Source organism: Falco punctatus, assembly GCF_963210335.1.
Source record: "Falco punctatus genome assembly, chromosome: 5".
In the NCBI taxonomy this organism is placed as follows: domain Eukaryota; kingdom Metazoa; phylum Chordata; class Aves; order Falconiformes; family Falconidae; genus Falco; species Falco punctatus.
In genome coordinates this window covers 20569046-20586383 of record NC_137584.1, presented here as the reverse complement: position 1 = coordinate 20586383, position 17338 = coordinate 20569046, and the positions used below count along the sequence as shown (strand labels likewise).

Here is a 17338-nt window from a genome sequence, read left to right as displayed (position 1 = left end):
GCGGCGTTGCCGAGCGAGCCTAGGCAGCGGCAGGATCCGGGCAGAGCAGCGGAGTCACCGGGCTGGCGCGGAGCCGCTGCCGCTCCTCCAGACCGGGCAAAGCCCCCGCCCGGCTGCCGGCGGACCGGGCTGGCCTTGCACCGCCTCCCCCTGCGGACGGCAGGGCCAGGGGCTACCGGAGGGCGGGCGCCCTGCATTGCCGCCCAGGCGGCGAGGGAGCCCGGCCGCGGGCGCCCGCAGGATGGGGAAGGCTCCGGCCTCGCCCGCCGGCCCGGGCCGCGGTCGGCTCCCCCGCTCCTACCACCCCCGCACCGAAAAAAGCGGTGAGAAAAAGAAAATGGTGGGAACGATGTAAAGCGCCTCGGAAGGGTTAAGGGAGCCTCAGACAGCACAGACCGCAAGGAGAACCGTCCTCCCGGAGGCAGGCAGAAACAGCCGGGAGCGAGGTGGGAGAAGGCAGAGGCTGTAACGGGGACAGGTGCCTAGCTGCGAGCAGCCTCCTTTTCTTTCTCTCTCCCTCTCTCTCCCCCCCCCCCCCCTCGCCTCCCTCCCTCCCTCCCTCCCTCATTCCCTCCCTCCCTCTCTCGTCTCCCTCTCTCTTTCTCCCACAGCTTGAAAAAGCGCAGGGCTAATGAGAGGCGAAGTGAATAATGGGGAAGTTGTTGTCTCCAGCGATGAAGCAAGTGATGGGGCTGAGGCCAGCACTGAAGTTGTGTAACCCAATTCTCCACCGTCAGCCCCCTCGTTTCTCCTCCCTCCCCCCACTGATTTTAAGGAGAACCCCAGCCGGGGGTGGGAGACGCTCCCCACCGCACGCCCAGCAGAAAGGGGCCCTCTTCCCCCCGGCACGGGCAGGCGGCTGGCGGAGGGGTCCCCGGCGCCGCATCCCCGCCTCCGCGTAACTTGCGGGGAGCGGAGCCGGCTGAAGGCAGGCGGGGGCGGCTCTCCGCGGCCACCCACTCTGCGCTCCCCCCGAGCACGGCAAAAGCCGGGGAGGCGGGAGGAGGGGAGAGCCAAACTTGCCAGCCCGGGGACTGTCCCTCGCACGGCAGCGAGCGCCGTTCGTGCGTGCGCGGAGAGCGAAGTGTTCCCAAACTCCGGCGCTGCCCAGGCTGGCTGGATGCGCACGGCTCCCCCCGCGGCGCCGCAGCCGCTACTGCCCAACTCCTGGGGGCTGGCTTCTCCCGGGGGAAGTGGCCGGCCGGGAACCGAGCCCTCGGGGAGCGCCGGCGGAGCCGGTAGGAGGCAGGGAGAAAGGAGACTGGGCTCGGGGAGCCTGCTGTTTCCCGACGCAGAAACGAAGCGAGGGGGAGAGCTCAGCCGAGCGGTAGCGGTTTAGCTGAGGGGGGAAAATCAGTGCCATTACCACTGCCTACACGAATCCGGTGCAAGAAACCCAAATCTTACCCTGAGCTGCAGTGAGGAGCCCCGCGCAGAAAACCAGCAGAGACTTGAATTTCCTCCACGCAGTCATGTCTGCAGTTATTCCACACACACACACACTCACACAAAACCCCCGGCGGCTCTTCTCGGCTGCGACCGTGTCCTCCGAGCGGCAGCGGGGCTAAGGACAGCGCCAAATAACCACCACAGGGCGAGGAGAGGCGGAGAGGAGCGCTCCGGGTCCCGAGCGCCGCGCAGCGCCCGACGCCTCCTGCAGGACTGCGCGGGCGGCTCGCTCCGCTCTGCTCATAGCATCAGTCCCGCGCCGCGGCGGGGCTGCGCCGCTCAGCGCCCGCGGAGCCCCGGCGCCGCCGGCCCGCCGCCCGCCCAGGGGAGGGGAGGGCGGGGAGGGAGGGGAGGCGCGCCCGGTGCCGCGGGCAGCGCAGCATCCACGGCTGCCGGCGGGGAGAGCCGAGCAGCGGCGGCAGCAGGAGAGGGATGCGGGGAGTGCGAGGAGGAGGAGGAGGAGGTGGAGGAGGAGGAGGAGGAGGGGAGAGGGAGGGAGGGATCGCGGCGAGAGCAGCGCAGGCAGCGCAGCGGAGCGGCTGCCAGCCACACGAGAAGCCGCCGCCGCCGCCGGACTCAACCATCCCTTCCCACGGAGAGGGGAAGGGGCCGGCGCTGCGCAGCCGGCGCACGCCAAGCCCCAGCCGCCCCGCTCCGCCGGCCGGCCCCGCACGGCCCCCTCGCCCCGGCCGCGCCCCCACCCCCCGGCCCCGGCCGCGGCCCCGGTCGGCTGCCGCCGCCCCCCGAAAGCGCCCGCGGGGAGGCGGCTTTCCCTCGGCCCGGCGCCCCCCCGGCGCGGGGAAGGGTGGCGGCCGCAGGGCGACACCTGCCCGGGGGCTCCTGCTGCAGTGCCCCAGCGCCCTGTCCCCTGGCTCTGCCCGCAGCCCGGTTCCCCTGTGGGGTGCGTGGGGTGTGTGTGCCTGGGTGGGGTGGGAACCCCTAGTCCCAGGTGAGACTCCCCGCTGCTCTGGTCCCCGCTCGGGAGAGAGGAAGGCTCTCAGGCCCAAAATGTGCCCTGCTCGTTCTTTCCAAGTTTCCCATCAGAACAAGCTGTCGGTCCTAAGGGGAAGAAGGATGGGAGCCAACGTCTCCTTGAGAAACACTTTGTCTTTATGTTGCCATTCCCGGGTGCTCCTGTTGCCAAGAATAGTTTCTGCCATTAAGTATCCTTTCCAAAGCAACAACAACAAAAACCAACCCACCCAGATCAGCCATGGCACCGTGCAGTCTTCCCCACCACCCGCCGCCTGGACCCGGCAGGACTGGTTCCCTGAGCCCGCGGGGAAGGGACTGGTGGCCCAGGGCTAGCCTGTCACGGGTCCCCCTGCTCCCACGTCCCCGGCAGGTCGTGCTCTTTGCCAACAACGGTCTGTGTGCCAGGCTTACTTACAAACGGCTGGCAAAAAAGGGCCCCTAACCGACTTTCAATCCAACAAGAATTCTAAAGATCACCACCACCACTGCACACTGGGCCTGACTCCATAATTAATGCTTACCTATATCCTTAATTAAAATACAGAGGTTCATAGGAAAGAAAGACAGAAACGCGAACATCTTTGGAAAGGTAGTTTCAGGGTTGTAATTATTAATTTATGATGAGTTTTCTCTCGTGGTGAAATATGCAAAGTTGTTTTCTCATTGTAAGTTGCAAGAAGGTGGTGAATGGGCACTGAACGAGGTAGGCTGACTTTGTAATAAGCTTGTATTTATGTATAAACGTTGCTGTTCTCACTCAAAAAAAAAAAAAAAAAAAAAAAATCCAGGGCCAGGCAAGCTGCCGAGAAGGACGTGGCATTGCTGCCATCTCGTGGCCAGCCGTCCCCCCCGCCCGCCCGCGGCCTTCACGCCCTGCCCCGCCTGCCCCACCCGCCCGCGCCCGGAGCCCCACGGACCGCTGCGCTCCGGAGCCGGGCCCCAGCGCTCCCGGAGGGATCCACTCGCAGTGCTCATCCATATTTCAAAAACGCCTCGGGGGATTCATTTTTGAGTTCGTAAAAGTGAAATGATGCTAATGCTTGTTAGTACCAGATATCATGTAGCCCAGCTGCTGTGCAGAAATCCCCAGTCAGAGCTGCTCCCAGTGTACAGCCCTCCACTTACTCCTTGTCAGTGGACTGGGGGGATTTGCTAATGATGATGAGAAAGACAGAAATGGTCACTAAGCTTTAGCTGAGACTCTTCCTTTCTGGCCTGCAGTAGTCTGAGGCTTAGCTTTTTAAAACAAGGACTTTTTTGCACTGCATCTGGCCCAACAGATCACAATCGGTTTTAGTTTTGTTTTGTGGTGGTTGTCTATTGAGTTAGAATAGTTAAAAAGTTATAAATAAACTCCATTTATGGTTGTCTGGGTCTAGTCAAAACTATTGATTGTATCATTTCTTTCTGTGGTGTTTAAGTAAGCACTCTTAATTTAAGAATTTGCTGTTTAACCCTGCAGATTCTGCAGAAGCTCCAGTACAAAATAATATGTGTTTTCTTGGTCTTGACTCACCTGGGTTAGATCGACTGTTTCCTGAGGCTTGCCATTCTTCTGAGGATTTTCTGGGCTTTACTGAGATTTTGGGACCTGGATCCTTCTCTGCTGAGCTAAACAAGTGGTGATTTCTTCCCTTCATAGCACCTAGATAAGGCCAAATAACTAGGCACCACTATCACTGCAAAAGATGCCGTCTTTCCTTTCTTACCCCCTATGACAGTAAACCATGTGCATAAACAATGCTGGCCTTTAGCACCTTATCACTTGTCACCTGACTTAGTGCCTTACTGAGACAAACAACACAGACACCACCACCAGCCCCCTAACATTTCAGGCTCTCTGCAGGTTCAGGTAGCTGTCACAGGGACTTTTATAAACCCTGTGTGACTCAAAAGTTTTGCCAAACTCAAGACAGCCAGAAGATTACTGTGGAACTGAAGCTTGCCATTCCAGCAGAAATCTCCACCAACCTGACCTGAGCTCAGTGTGCAAGTGTGGTACCTAAACGTGGTAATTACAGAAGATGATCTAACCTAATGACTGTAATCTCTCTGTTGTATTTTAAGTACCTAATGTACTACCATAAAAATCCCCGAATTTATGAGGTTGAACAGAGGCAATATTTCTCTCTACTCCCTATAGACGGTATGGGGGAGTGTATATGTCAAGACTGTTTGTACTAATCAGGGTGATTTAAAGGTAATGGCAAGGATTTATTTTTAATTGAAAGCTTGTCCTTTTGCTTCCCTATGCCATATATATATATATATATATATATATATATATATATATATAAAAGGTCTGAAAGGTTATATTTCTCATTTTCTTTTCATTTTTCATCTTATTATGTTAATCATTTTGAATCCGTGTTTCTCTGTTTTTGTTTTCTGGGAGGAAGAAGCATCTTTCTGTAAGGCACAGGAATATTTATTTGCACGTATTTAAGCAAAACTACTGATTCAGAATATAGCCGGAAATTTACTATATACTTATTAAAAAGGAATGCTTGGGGGAACCCATAACCAGAATTTGTACTTGCCAGTGGAGACAGAAGGCAGTAGCTTCTGCCAGAAGGTTATTGTGAAGTCTTCAGTTAAAAAATGTGAAAGCTTAAAATTCAAAATAGAATGTTGGGGAAAAAAAGTCTGTAAGAAGAGAAATCTTCAGCAGAACACAGATTTAGGGTGAGGAAGTCAGGAAGTAGAAATCTTCTCCATGAGCAACTTCATCAAAATGTGGTTTTATCACATAAGCTCTTTAACTGTTAGTAAAAACAGAGAGCACAGTTCCGAATACGCTCACTTAACACATTCTCTTTTCAATAGCTCTGTTTTTAGACTTGAAACATTTAATGATTTCTTTAGTTGTAATAGTCTTCCAGGCTGGAGCAATAGAAAATATTTATATCTACATATGTTCCGAACCCCAATTTGTTATACCATAAAAAAAACACAAAGGAGGCCATGCCACCCACGGACTATCTACAGTTAGAAATTTTGTTGCTTGGGTTCAGATTTGACTCTACTTTCTTCATGTGGTAACATTCTGTCCAAACTAAAAATTTCTCTTCTAAGATTGACAACAATGATGACTTCACCTAGATCAACTACAGCTGCAACATCAGCTACAACTACATCATTGTTTTATATATTGTACCCACACAGGCCAATAAATGTAAGTACCATAAGTCTTTTAAGCTTGAAACAGAAGGACAAAACAGGAGACAGTTGTAGGGAAAAGATGGTTACAGGCTGGCAGGCAGGACGCTTCAAGGAAATACTGGTCAGCAAGAGAGGATGTTAAGATACTGTTGTTCAAGAGGGCCCCTGGGGCTAAATTAATTGCTCTGCTATATTGTATTCCCTCTGGAGTGCTTCGTTTAGGGGGAACAGTTGGCAAGGCTGTGGGGGGAGACGTATGTTGCCTGTTTGAAAGTACCCTCAAGCATTACTTAGCTCCTCTGGGACAGGCTCCAGCATACTGTTTCTTCTCTAAGCACCTACACCAATCCCATCTGTCCTTAAGGTGACATTAATAATTGATGTTAGGAAGATGAGACTTCTGAAAGACACTTCTGCCTTTGAAGGAAGGTGGAATTTATAGGTGGTAGCCTTCAGGGTGCCTATAGGAGACAACACCAAGGTCATTCCACTTGGGTACTGTTGCTCAGGGGTTTAACCATTTTGGGTTTGGAGTGTTAACAGAGTAAAAGGGAACTTTGTTGAAGCAGTTCAAGGAAAACAGATGATTATCTTTTTTCTAGTTAAGCATAAGAAGATCCTGCGAAGCATGAGGTATGCTATGTGAGAAAGTTTGAAGCAGCCTCTTAACATGTGGCTAACAGTAGCTAGCATTATGGTCTAAAGTGACAAGCAAGTCAGTATCTTGACAGTGAGTAAAATGTGACAGAGTGTCAGCAAGCTTTGAGAACAAAAGGTAGTAACTCCTATCAGATGGGAGACCTAAAGAAGAAACAGTGGAGGGAGGCAAAGAATAGCTCAGAAAACTTTCTTTTTGGCAGCAATCCTATTGGTTATGAGAAGGGCAAGATTTCATTTGTCAAAGCTGGAATAACACTGCTGTTATTGAGACAGAAGAATAGATGTTTGGTTGTGAGGAGACTTTGGTCATGCCTTCCAGAAGGGCTCTGTACCCACATGTGCTGAGGGTCTGAGGTAGTGAGTCTTAGTTACTTGAGCTGTCTTGCCTAAGAGTGACCACACTGCTGAATGATGTACAGCTGTGCAGTGTTTCTCATGAGCTGATGCTGAGTGTATGAACAGAGTGCTTGGTTTAGCATTTGGCGAACTGTTGTGACTTCCATGGGTCTTCTGTAATATTTGTTTAAGCATTTGCAAGAGTCATGCTTCAGCCTAGCTCTCTATACGGTTTTCTCATGATAAACCATACATTTCATTTAGTCTTGAAACCCACTTGAGAGAAACTAAAGATTTTTTGTGTATGGAAAAAGATTTAAGTTAGTTTCATATTTTGAGCTAAGTGACTGAGAAAGAAAGATTTAGTGTATGGGAAAGGATAAGCTGTCTGTTTTATTCATGATGAGTTGGAGATGATGGCTACATATACATGAGGAGATGTCAGAGAGGCAGGCTGAGATTTCAGTTTGTACATAAGGAGATTAGTCTGGAGTAGACTAGTATATCTGTGAGTCATTAGCAAACAGATGGTAGTTGAATTTGTATTTGCTGATGAGATCACACAGAAACAAGGTGTAGACAGAAGAGAGAAGGAAATCAAGGACAGAAAACCCACACAGTAATTTGAAGAGTGGATGAGAAGTATGTTCTCAAATATACTACCTTGGTAATTAGGTGAAGACAGAATTGTTGAAGATGTGGACATACAGTATTCTAAGAAGAGCTGTATGTCAGGTCTAAGTGGATGAAAATAGTGTCTTCATGAACATTAGATGGAGAGCCTTTAGAGATTTTAGAGTGAGTAGTTGCATATGACTTCATATGAAGAAGGTTAACACTACATCAGAGAGAACAAGTTGCTTGGAAGGGATTTCTGAGAACATTATAGTAAGAACTCTAATGTTCTTTTCACGTTCTCATGCTTCTCTCATGAAGAATGAGCTGATAGCTGGGGGTTGAAAGTGAAATAATGGGAAATATAGGAGAATCATACTGTTTCTAACATGGCAAAGACTAATCCATAAATAAATTGTGGGGTAAATTGTCAGAAGAGAGAAAAGAGGATAAGGAGAGCACAGGTCATGAGGAAAATGGTGAGAAATTATGATACTGATCATGACAGAAATCAGACGGGTGGGTAGAATGGAGGCACTGAAGCAGCTAGAGAAGTCAAAGGAGGCAAACAGAGAAGAAACTTATTAATCTGTGGTTAAAAAAAAAAAGAAAAGAAAAACAGAAAATAAGAGAGTTAATAGTTAAAGTTGGAAAAATGAGGAGTAAAGCTAAAGCAAGGGAAATTTTGAGCAGTTCTTTAAAAATTGTCAATAGTACCTCTTATAGCTAGCTTACTTGAGATTTTTATTCTTTATTAGGCATTCCTCTCATTTAAGGTTTAGACCATTACCATGGTGGTGGACAATTCATATATAGAGAACAAAATATATTGCAATAAAAAACCCCAAACTTTTCAAGAAGAACAGTTAGTCAAGCATTTTGCATCTCCTTTTATATCACACCTTGAAGCTGCTTGGTTGGACTTAAAATCTGCCAGATTGCCAGATGAAAGAAATTCCAAAGATAGAATCAGTCTTTCTATCCTGACATTGAATTTATGACTTAGATTTTAATAGCAGGATCTTCACAAGAAGTGTTAACAGGCATGATAGAAAAATCGGGAGAATGCATAGATAACCAGGTGTGTAATCACCAGTGCTTTAAAAATAATCACTATCAACAAATTACACTTAGACTCTAAGAGGCCTTGACTGAAGTGACTTAATCTCTAGAAATATATTCACTTTGGCAGGTGTTCCAGGAAACGAGTTCCTATGGCTTATGCTAACTGAACATTTTGGGTACATTTTGCTTGGCCATAAGAAAAGGGTACTACAGTAAAGACAGAAAAGATTACTGTGAGGTTTTTGTTAGAAAGATATTGCTGCAGTTTTCTAAGCTTTAATGGTGGGCTCATTGGGTGTACTAAGCTGATGTCTTAAGTAGTAGTGGTGACAGTCCCAGTAGAACATGTGGCATATGAAAAATCTTGTGAAGCCCACATATATATTCTCAATAGATCTTGCAGAAATAACTTTCACCATACCTCAAAATATTTCCTCAGAGTAGATGATTTTCAACTATGTACCTTAATCACCTAATTTTTACCTACCTGCACTTCAGGGATCTTCCCGTGCCAAAGCTCCTTACGCACCAAGTGATCTGTGCAAGCCTGCAGAGGGAGACTGTCTGTTTAGGTACTTGCTAGATTTCACATCTAGTTATCTCTCCGTATTGACTGGAAAAATCATTTGATAGTCTGATTTAAACAAACTGCTTGACAAAGTCAGATTTAAATTGACCTAAGTGTCTTCAAACTGTTTCTTAATGTGCCTTTTCATTTATGCATTAATCTGCTTCTAATTCCTATTTCCATTTTATGACGTGGCTGCACAGAGGAGTTACAGCATCATTAATTGGGGTGCATATATGCAGACACACCAAAGTAATTTCTTCCTGATGTATGCATTCTAACCCTTCATTAAGGAAAAAAAAAAAGAGGTGTATTTCACTTTCCTTCAAAGGCAAACAGCCTCACAATTACTGCAGTGTAATAGCATACACATCAGTGCTTACTGCAATTAATCCAGCAAACCCTTGCACACTGGGAACTTAAGCTAAATGGCAGCCTTTCCATTGACTTCAGTGATGACAGAATCATGTCCTACACAAGTAATAAACTAGAACCTTGACTGACTGAGAAGGAGGTATAAAATTAAAGTATCACTTGCATTCAGGTTTCAGTTGCAATGCAGCATTACTCCTAACAGCTATGTATAAGCATGGGACAAGAATAATCTACTGGTGAAATTTTGTACCTGTAAAGGAAGAATTTGATATGTTCTTCCTGCAGTAGCCCATTATCAAGTCAATAATATCTGCCTCAGCAGGAAAAAATCCAAGTGGCCCATCACCAGAACAGAGCGATTAGGAAGTGATCATGTAGACTCATTTCTCTGCTCACATATTGACCAGATGGGGACCAACTAAATCTTTTAAATTCAAACATTGCTAGAGTTGACCCATCAGCATAACCTCAATTATCTTCCTAAATATTGGGTGGCCTGACATTGGACAATAATTGGCTTTGCTAATATCATCCAAAGATGTTTTTTTGAGCAAAAGCCTAACTGCTGCTTAAGTAAAGCTGGCAAAATGCCATTCTGAAGAGAGGCATTAATGATCTTCATCAATAATGAGCTTAAGTGTCTCTCTGCTTGCTTTAACCAACCATGAATTTTTTTCATTTGGAAAAGCGAAAAGAAGGCAGAAGCATGTTCTACTCTTCATGCATGAAACTAAGGGAGGTCTAGCCTTTTTCACTGAATGATTCTTTTGTTCTTTGCCATCTCACTCCTTTATTGAACAGGATTTTAGCCAGCTGCTTTAAAACAGTGACTTCCAAGCAGCAATTGTGTATCCTTCCTCCTTAGTCCTTTGCAGTTCATCTACTTGCTAAGTTGCCAGTGTCTTTCCTCTCCCAGCTTCTAACTTTGAGTTCCACTGTCTAAATAAAATGCAGAATAGGGGCTTTTCTTGTTGAGAACATCAGTAACCCAGTCTACCTTCAGGACTTCTATGTACTGAGAGAGTTTACCACAGAAATAACCCGCTTCTCAGATTCACCTTTCCCTTTCCTGTTAAGTCTCAATTTCTCTCTTTGCAGGGAACATAACTCCTGTACCGCAGATCTGAAAGAATCAGATGAAAAGATAGCATCACTGTCATTTTTCACGTGGACCTATTTCTGATTAAATTAGTTGTCATCAGTTCTTTGCATTACATACAGGTTATGTTTACCTGGCATTGCCTAAGTCTCTGTATTTTGAGCCCTCAATAATATGGTAGTAAATTGGAGTGAATGAAAAGCAGAACAAGGACTTTCACTAGCATCTATTCTAAGCATGCAATAATTTCATGTCTTTAATTATTTTTTAAGAAAATGACTAATTGAGAAATTTGGAATTTCATTAATATTTATGATTATTAATGTTAGAAAAAATGAAGAACTAGAAATTCTGAGTGTTATTAACTGTGGTCCATGCTTCTTGTGGGAACATGAGTCTTCCTATTTCAGCCAGCATAAGAGTGCTTTGAAGATTTTGGGAAGTAGATCAAAATTCATTTGATCCTCAAAAACCCACACACATTCTCATGGCAGTGTGCTGGTGTCAGTGTAGAATATATTAGTGCCTGGGAGGGAACTGACATATCATAAGGCTTCTTGAGCCCATAAAATTGAATTGGGTCACTTCATTAAATGCAGTTATAAAAAAGGTCATTGAAAGGTAACAGAATACTGCCAATTTTGAGTTTGTTAGAACAGGTTCTGCCAATCTGGAAAGATTATTGAAGCATATGAGGACCATCATCTTTTCTTTTTTTTTTTTTTTTTTTTTTTTTTTCCCACAAGACTTTAGTACTCAATCATTTATTATTATTTGCTTTTTGTTTAGAATATACAGAAGTAGGTGAGAATGGTGTTAGTGTGTCCCTAGTTCATAGTATGTGTAGGAGGTATGCACACTGTTCCAGGTCCCTAAACCTGTACTGGCTGTATAGTCAATGGGGAGATGTGGAGATTAAGACCCATTTTACTTAATTTTAGGCACCTACCTGAGATACAGTGAGAATTCAGATAGTGTCTGATCATGTTCTGTACCTAGAAGTATGTTCCATTATTTGCTGTATAGGTAGCTTGCAGAAATTATATGCTTAACATTAGGTAGATGGCCTTGGTCCTTGGTTAAGTGGACGAGTGACTCTCCCCATCATCCATCCATCCATTCACCCATCCATCCATCCATCCACAGTGTACTTCATCTCAGCTGGACTGCTGTGCTTTCCACAGAAGAGAAATGGCAGGGCTCCCGGGGCGGGCAGGGGTAGGGGGAGCACATTTATGGTATGACCCCTAGCACAGGGGGAGAAAAATTCATGATATCTTTTTTATTTTGCATGCTCAATGAAGGGTCTGTCTGTCATTGGCTTTTATTCTGTTGGCTTTAAAACGCCACCTATTGCAAAACAAGAAAATGTATTCTTTTTATGATATAGGTGATTTACTTAAGGTTTGCAGTGAAAACAAGAATACATAATAGAGTCAGCACCGAGATGATTTGTTATACTTAAAGCTTCTGGGGGACATTTTCAAAGGCATGAGGGGGTTAGGAACCCACCTCCCTTTGGTGTTCAGTGGGTGTTCAGCATCTAGCTACCTATTTCTGCTTTTGAAATATTCTCCTGTAGCAGTAAGTGGTCGAATTGTAATGGATAAACCAACAAAAAGCTAGAGTCTTTTTCTGACTATTAAAATGATACCCCTTTGAAGAAAAAAGTTCTTAAAACAGAAAAAGAAATATCAGTGGATCTCTGCTCACTGTGGGCTCTGTTCACACCTTGAAGCACTCACAGAGCCTGCAATAATGTTAAGAAGAATTATTCAGACATATAAAGGGTGTGTAATTGATAATACATTCTTGCTGTTGCTTAGAATTGGTCTCTGAGAGGATCACCCTGTAGGTGGGGTTTCTGCATGTTACACCTTCAATCACAAGACTCAGCTTTTTAAGGAAAATTCTGTTTATTATGAGAACATAATCTTTTTTTTATAGCTGTTTGCGATAGGCTGAAACCTCCCCGGCTCAGTGCCACAGGCCAGCCTCCTCCAGAGGCATAGCAGTGTAGCTCGGGGCGCAGCACTGCGTAGCTCACATGCTCGGGTCTCTGTTATCCCTTGTGAAAAAAAGACATAGGGCTCCTATCCTAGCCTTGAAAGGGGAGCTTCCATTTCCCCATTGGTATTACTGAACAGTAACTACAGCAGAATATATCATTGCTCAAGATAAACTAAATGAACTGTTACATTAAGATTTCACAGCCAGACCAGAGCTCAAAGGCGTGTAACCAGACCAAACACCACTAATACAACCTTAGACCAGATTCTGAGATACAGCTCCCTTTCATGCTAACAAGGCAATGCTTGTGTAATTGGCCACATAGCGCAAGATGTGTATATATAAGACAAGAGGAACTGTAATTATTTGATGCTGATCAGTTTTGTAGCAGAAACAGATGTGTACTCTGGTTCCATATGGGTTAAGCAATGTTTTGACAGTCAAAGCATTCAGATAGATGCTTCTTTCTTACATTTCATAGAATCATAGAATCACTTCAGTTGAAAAAGACCCTGAAGATCATCAAGTCCAGCTGGAAACCTAACACTACCAACTCCACTGCTAAACGCCATGTCTACAAATTTGTACCTGAATAGTTTAAATTAAAAAAAAAAACAAAAACATCAAACCAACAAAACACAAAATCCCAAAAAAGAAACAACCCACAAATCAGCACCATAATTATATTGCAAATGTAATTTGATCGTTGTTTCTGAAAATGTAAGATGTGTTTGTTTTTTTCCACAAGCTTTCCCTGAATCCTCTAATACAAAGAAAAGATACTTACTGTTTCTGAGCTACAGAAATAATTTCTGGATTCAGTTGTGATTTTATTGATTATTAAATTAAGGCAATCTGTATTGTTATCTGTCACAAGTGACTTACCATTATCAATTTTTCCCATCCCGAGGAAAATTAGGGGTTTGGATATTTTATTTTTTTTTAAGAGGGAATTTAAGAGAGAATAATGATTCAATGGCGTTAACTTTGCAAGGCAGGTCTGGATTCAGAGGGCAGCTGAATAAATACATCGAGATATTTATAGTATTTTTGTGATTTCCACAAGTTACTATAAGGTCTAAGTTCCGTTTTGATGTCTCTTTCTATGATATGCAAATATTGTGTTTACAAAGTCCGTCAGCTTTCGCCTGTTTACATAACTGACACAGCTTCATGCAGGTAGATTAATTCCTCTAAAATTGCAGTTATGCTCGGTACATCAGTTTGCAGTTCTTCTGTTTAGGATGGCATCATGAACTAAAAGTGAAGAATAAACTAACCTTTTCTTACAAACCCTGTACTAAGAAATACAAATGTGGAGATCTACACTGCTTTTGGCATAGAAAAATGCAGAGATCTCATCTGGAGAACAGAAGATGATTTGTAAACTATAAAAGCAGTACTTGCTTTAAATGTCTGTGAAACTATGTGCAGCCAAGGACAGAGTTTTTCTTACCCTGAGGATCCGAGACAGAGTTTGTTGGTTTTTACACATCCATAAACATAATTACTAAAAATTGCAATTGGAGTTGTGCTTGAGCATTCTTCTGTGGTACAAATCTGTATTTGAAAATGTTAGGTTATGTGCCTAAATTAGTATTATGTACCTAAAGTTTCTGTAGACTTCATTGCTATTCCCATGAGCTCTGTGTGTAGATAAGAAGCAGTAAAGGCCTTCGTGAAATTGTGAAATTGCTCTTCTGGTATAAATGGAGGGCAATGCAGTTCAAGTCAATGGAGTTTTGACCATTTACTCTAGAGAATTTATTTCGTAGCCTTCTCAGCTGGGATACAGTAAGAAAACATCTCAAGTTCCAAATATGTTATTTCCTTTATGCTCTAACTCTCAGAAAAAACAACAACCATTCTGATATATTTTTGTTTTCTGATTTGCTCCTCTGATCAATGTGGGGACCAGAATTTAAGGTGATAGAAACTGAGGACTCAGATTCATTGATTTTTCAGGAACAATGCTGATTTACATGACTGACATATTCCTGCCCCAAAACACATAGAATGGAACACTTTTTCCTATCCCTTGGCAGAGCTTTATAACTGTATGCCTCACTGTATGACTGTCATTTAATTCCTATTCACCTAAAATATAGCATGATACAAAACATTTATTTCTTATGCTTATAAGGAATCAGTTTTTTTATGTCTAGCTCTGACTGCTCTTGAATGAGATGCTCACCAGGTCTCCATTCTTGAAAGCACTTAAGCACTTGCTTATTTTTACTGGAGTGTCATTGAAGATGTTTGCGTAATAGCACTGAAGTGTTTGCAAGGATGGAGCTAAGAAGAGTCTGCAAGACAAAGTGTAAAAGATGGAAATCGGATTTGGGAGGACACAGGCAACTAAAACAGCCAGATATTCCAGATCAATATTTTTGCTAGACAGGCCCCCAAAGCATGAAAATAAATAAAATACTCCAGTATAAATTAACTTTCCTTCTGGAGAAATGTCCCCTTTGAATGAATTATTTAATACAACTGAATTACGTTGGAATAGCAATGAAAGCCAGGTTGTCTGTTAGAGTAAGACCTCAGAAAACTTACCTGTGTGTGTAAAACATGTTAACGTATTCCACTAGGTTTAACTACCCTCAGTGCAGAGAATGATCAGGGCTGAAGCTCCATTGCTCTGGGGGCATGCTTTGTCAGTTCATGAATAATAAGACCTCCAAACCCTATTCTCATCATTTTTCATCAGCCATTTATCACCTGAATTAATTCTTGCTTAGCTACTGTAATGACTAAATCTAATACTCTTGTTTACTCTTGTTTAAACCCCCCCCCAAAAAAAAAAACCCAAACAACAAAACAAAAACAAAACCCAAACTTTCAAAATTAATTAGATATTTATCATTAAAGTGTAATCCCAGCTGGTACTTAAATTTCTGTGTCATCACAATTAACTCTTGATGTCCCTCTTAGTAGCTGGACCTTGCAGGGAGATTTAGCAGAATCTATCTTCTCTGAGCGCATGTCTCACCCTGTAGCTTGTGCCTTGGCAGGCTGGCACACACACAGGGCTGTATGTACAGCTGGAGATGTACCACCTGAAAACTGTCACTGATAGGACTAGGTCATTGTAGAGCAATTATAGAGTACTGTATGAAAATTTATTTGTAAAAAGGTTGTAATTATTGTTAAAAGCATAAGGTATGAAATGTTAAGAAAATAAAAGAAAAAGGAGGAATTGCAGAAGAATGAAGCTGGGTTAATTAGCACTGATAATATACAACTGTGGGCTGGCTTCAGGGCCGTGGGTTGGCTGATGGAGATAAGGTGCAGCTGTGGCTGGTTAAGTGAAGTGGTTGAGAGCCAATGAAGAGGGAGCAGCTGAGGGAGAGAAGGTGAGAGAGGAAGAAGTAAGAGAAGAGAGAGTGTGCCCTGGATGAGGTGAGGAGAAGGCTGCAGAGGGACTGGATGGAGAGTATACTGGTATGGGATGGTAAAAGATGTTGTTGCAGCTGGCTAGTTTGGAGAGTGCTGTGGCAGGTAATTATTTTATGAGAGAGACTTTTACCCCAGACAAAACATGGTTGCAATATGCTTTTATGGTAGGCAAAACCTAAGCTGCTGCTTTTCTCACAGCAGGAGTTTCACTACAGCTTGCTGCTACTGACCTCCATAGATTCATTCTGATTTACAATGGTATAAATTAGATTTTACTAAGAATCCAGGCTCTCCAATTTATGTACTGGCTACTAATATTTTGTATTTTATTGAACTCCTTAGACCTTGGGGATTCCGCCCCCCCAAGTTAATATTTCAGGGCTTCTCTTAACAGTGCAAAACCTCTGCTATTTCTTTTGCTGAATTTTAATCTATTCTTTTTGTTACTTGCAGTATGAATCTGAACTGTGCTATTTTACCATGTTTGACATAAGAAGTGCGCTGCTCTGTGTCACTGTTATGGAAGAGTCACTAACAGACATATAATTCTAATAATCTGTAGTAAGTTACCTTTGCAAATTGAGTCTGATGTGTTCCTTACAAGTGTAGGGCTCAAATAACTTGTATTGCAATTAGTTTGTTTTCCTAAATAAACCGAGGGCTTTTGTTTGATCACTTAAAAAAGTCTTTGTAATTCTTCTGCCTGTGAAATATCTGGGAGGTGATGAATACAGAACTATTACTGTCTAAGGTACACATTCTCATGTATATTGTTGGTCAAATTGCAGTTAAGGTTGCTATAGTGACTAATACCCTATACAAAACACATGGCAGGAACAAAACTTTGAAAATAGCCTGAGCAATGGAAAATATAAAAGGAGTCGTTTAGGGTGTGGTAACCTTTGTATCACAGATTTGCAAGCATTGGGAAGGTTCCTGCCAGTGGAGCTCAGAGTATGAAGGAGCAGAGACTCTGCTGAGGAATCTGAAGCATAGCTAAAGACACCTACTCTGTCAACAGCCTCATTCCTTCCTTGCAATACCTTCTGCTTTCTTTTTTGAGACTTACACGTGATGACACTTCTCTGTTTGTCTGTCATTGCCTACAAATAGAATGAGTTGTAGGCATCCACAAACAGCCTACAGCCTGACACAGCCTCCGATCATATTTCTGCCATTATCCTAAATGAGCTTGACATAATGAAAGAGATATGCCCCAGAGAAAAATGAAAGACAACAGTAAGTGTGAGATGGGTGGAACAGCAGAACTAGGGGAAGGATTATGAAGCTATAAAAAACTTTGGGGAAGCAGAGAATCAGGAGAGCTCAGGGCGGGTGGGAGGAAGAAGTGAGAATGCGAATGAAGTAAAAGGCATGTAACACATACAATTAGGGAAAAGGTGGAAGACAGAAAACCTTTGGCTTGGAAAAGACAGCGGATCTTTTTCTTACAGGGAGGATGGCTTGAAGGACACTTGAAGCACCTGGTACAAGAAGTGTTCATGAACTCTCCAAATAGAGGAAGGGAAGAATTAATCATGGAGGAGGCTAACAGACACTTGATAGAAACATTTAGTGTGCTTGGTCTACAAGCAGTAAAGGAAGTGATTTTTCAGTCTGTA

At 43.9% G+C, this 17338-nt stretch overlaps 1 protein-coding gene across 1 annotated transcript in view; it reads right to left on the bottom strand.

The window, feature by feature from the left end:
* CSMD1 (CUB and Sushi multiple domains 1) overlaps positions 1–17120 on the bottom strand; it is a 1231811-nt gene extending 1214691 nt beyond the window's left edge. The window contains exon 1 of the mRNA XM_080387724.1: positions 1408–17120. Coding sequence (XP_080243850.1) covers positions 1408–1474 — 67 coding nt within the window. The 5' untranslated portion in view covers positions 1475–17120. The remainder of the gene's footprint in view (positions 1–1407) is intronic.
* Positions 17121–17338: the final 218 nt, after the last annotated feature.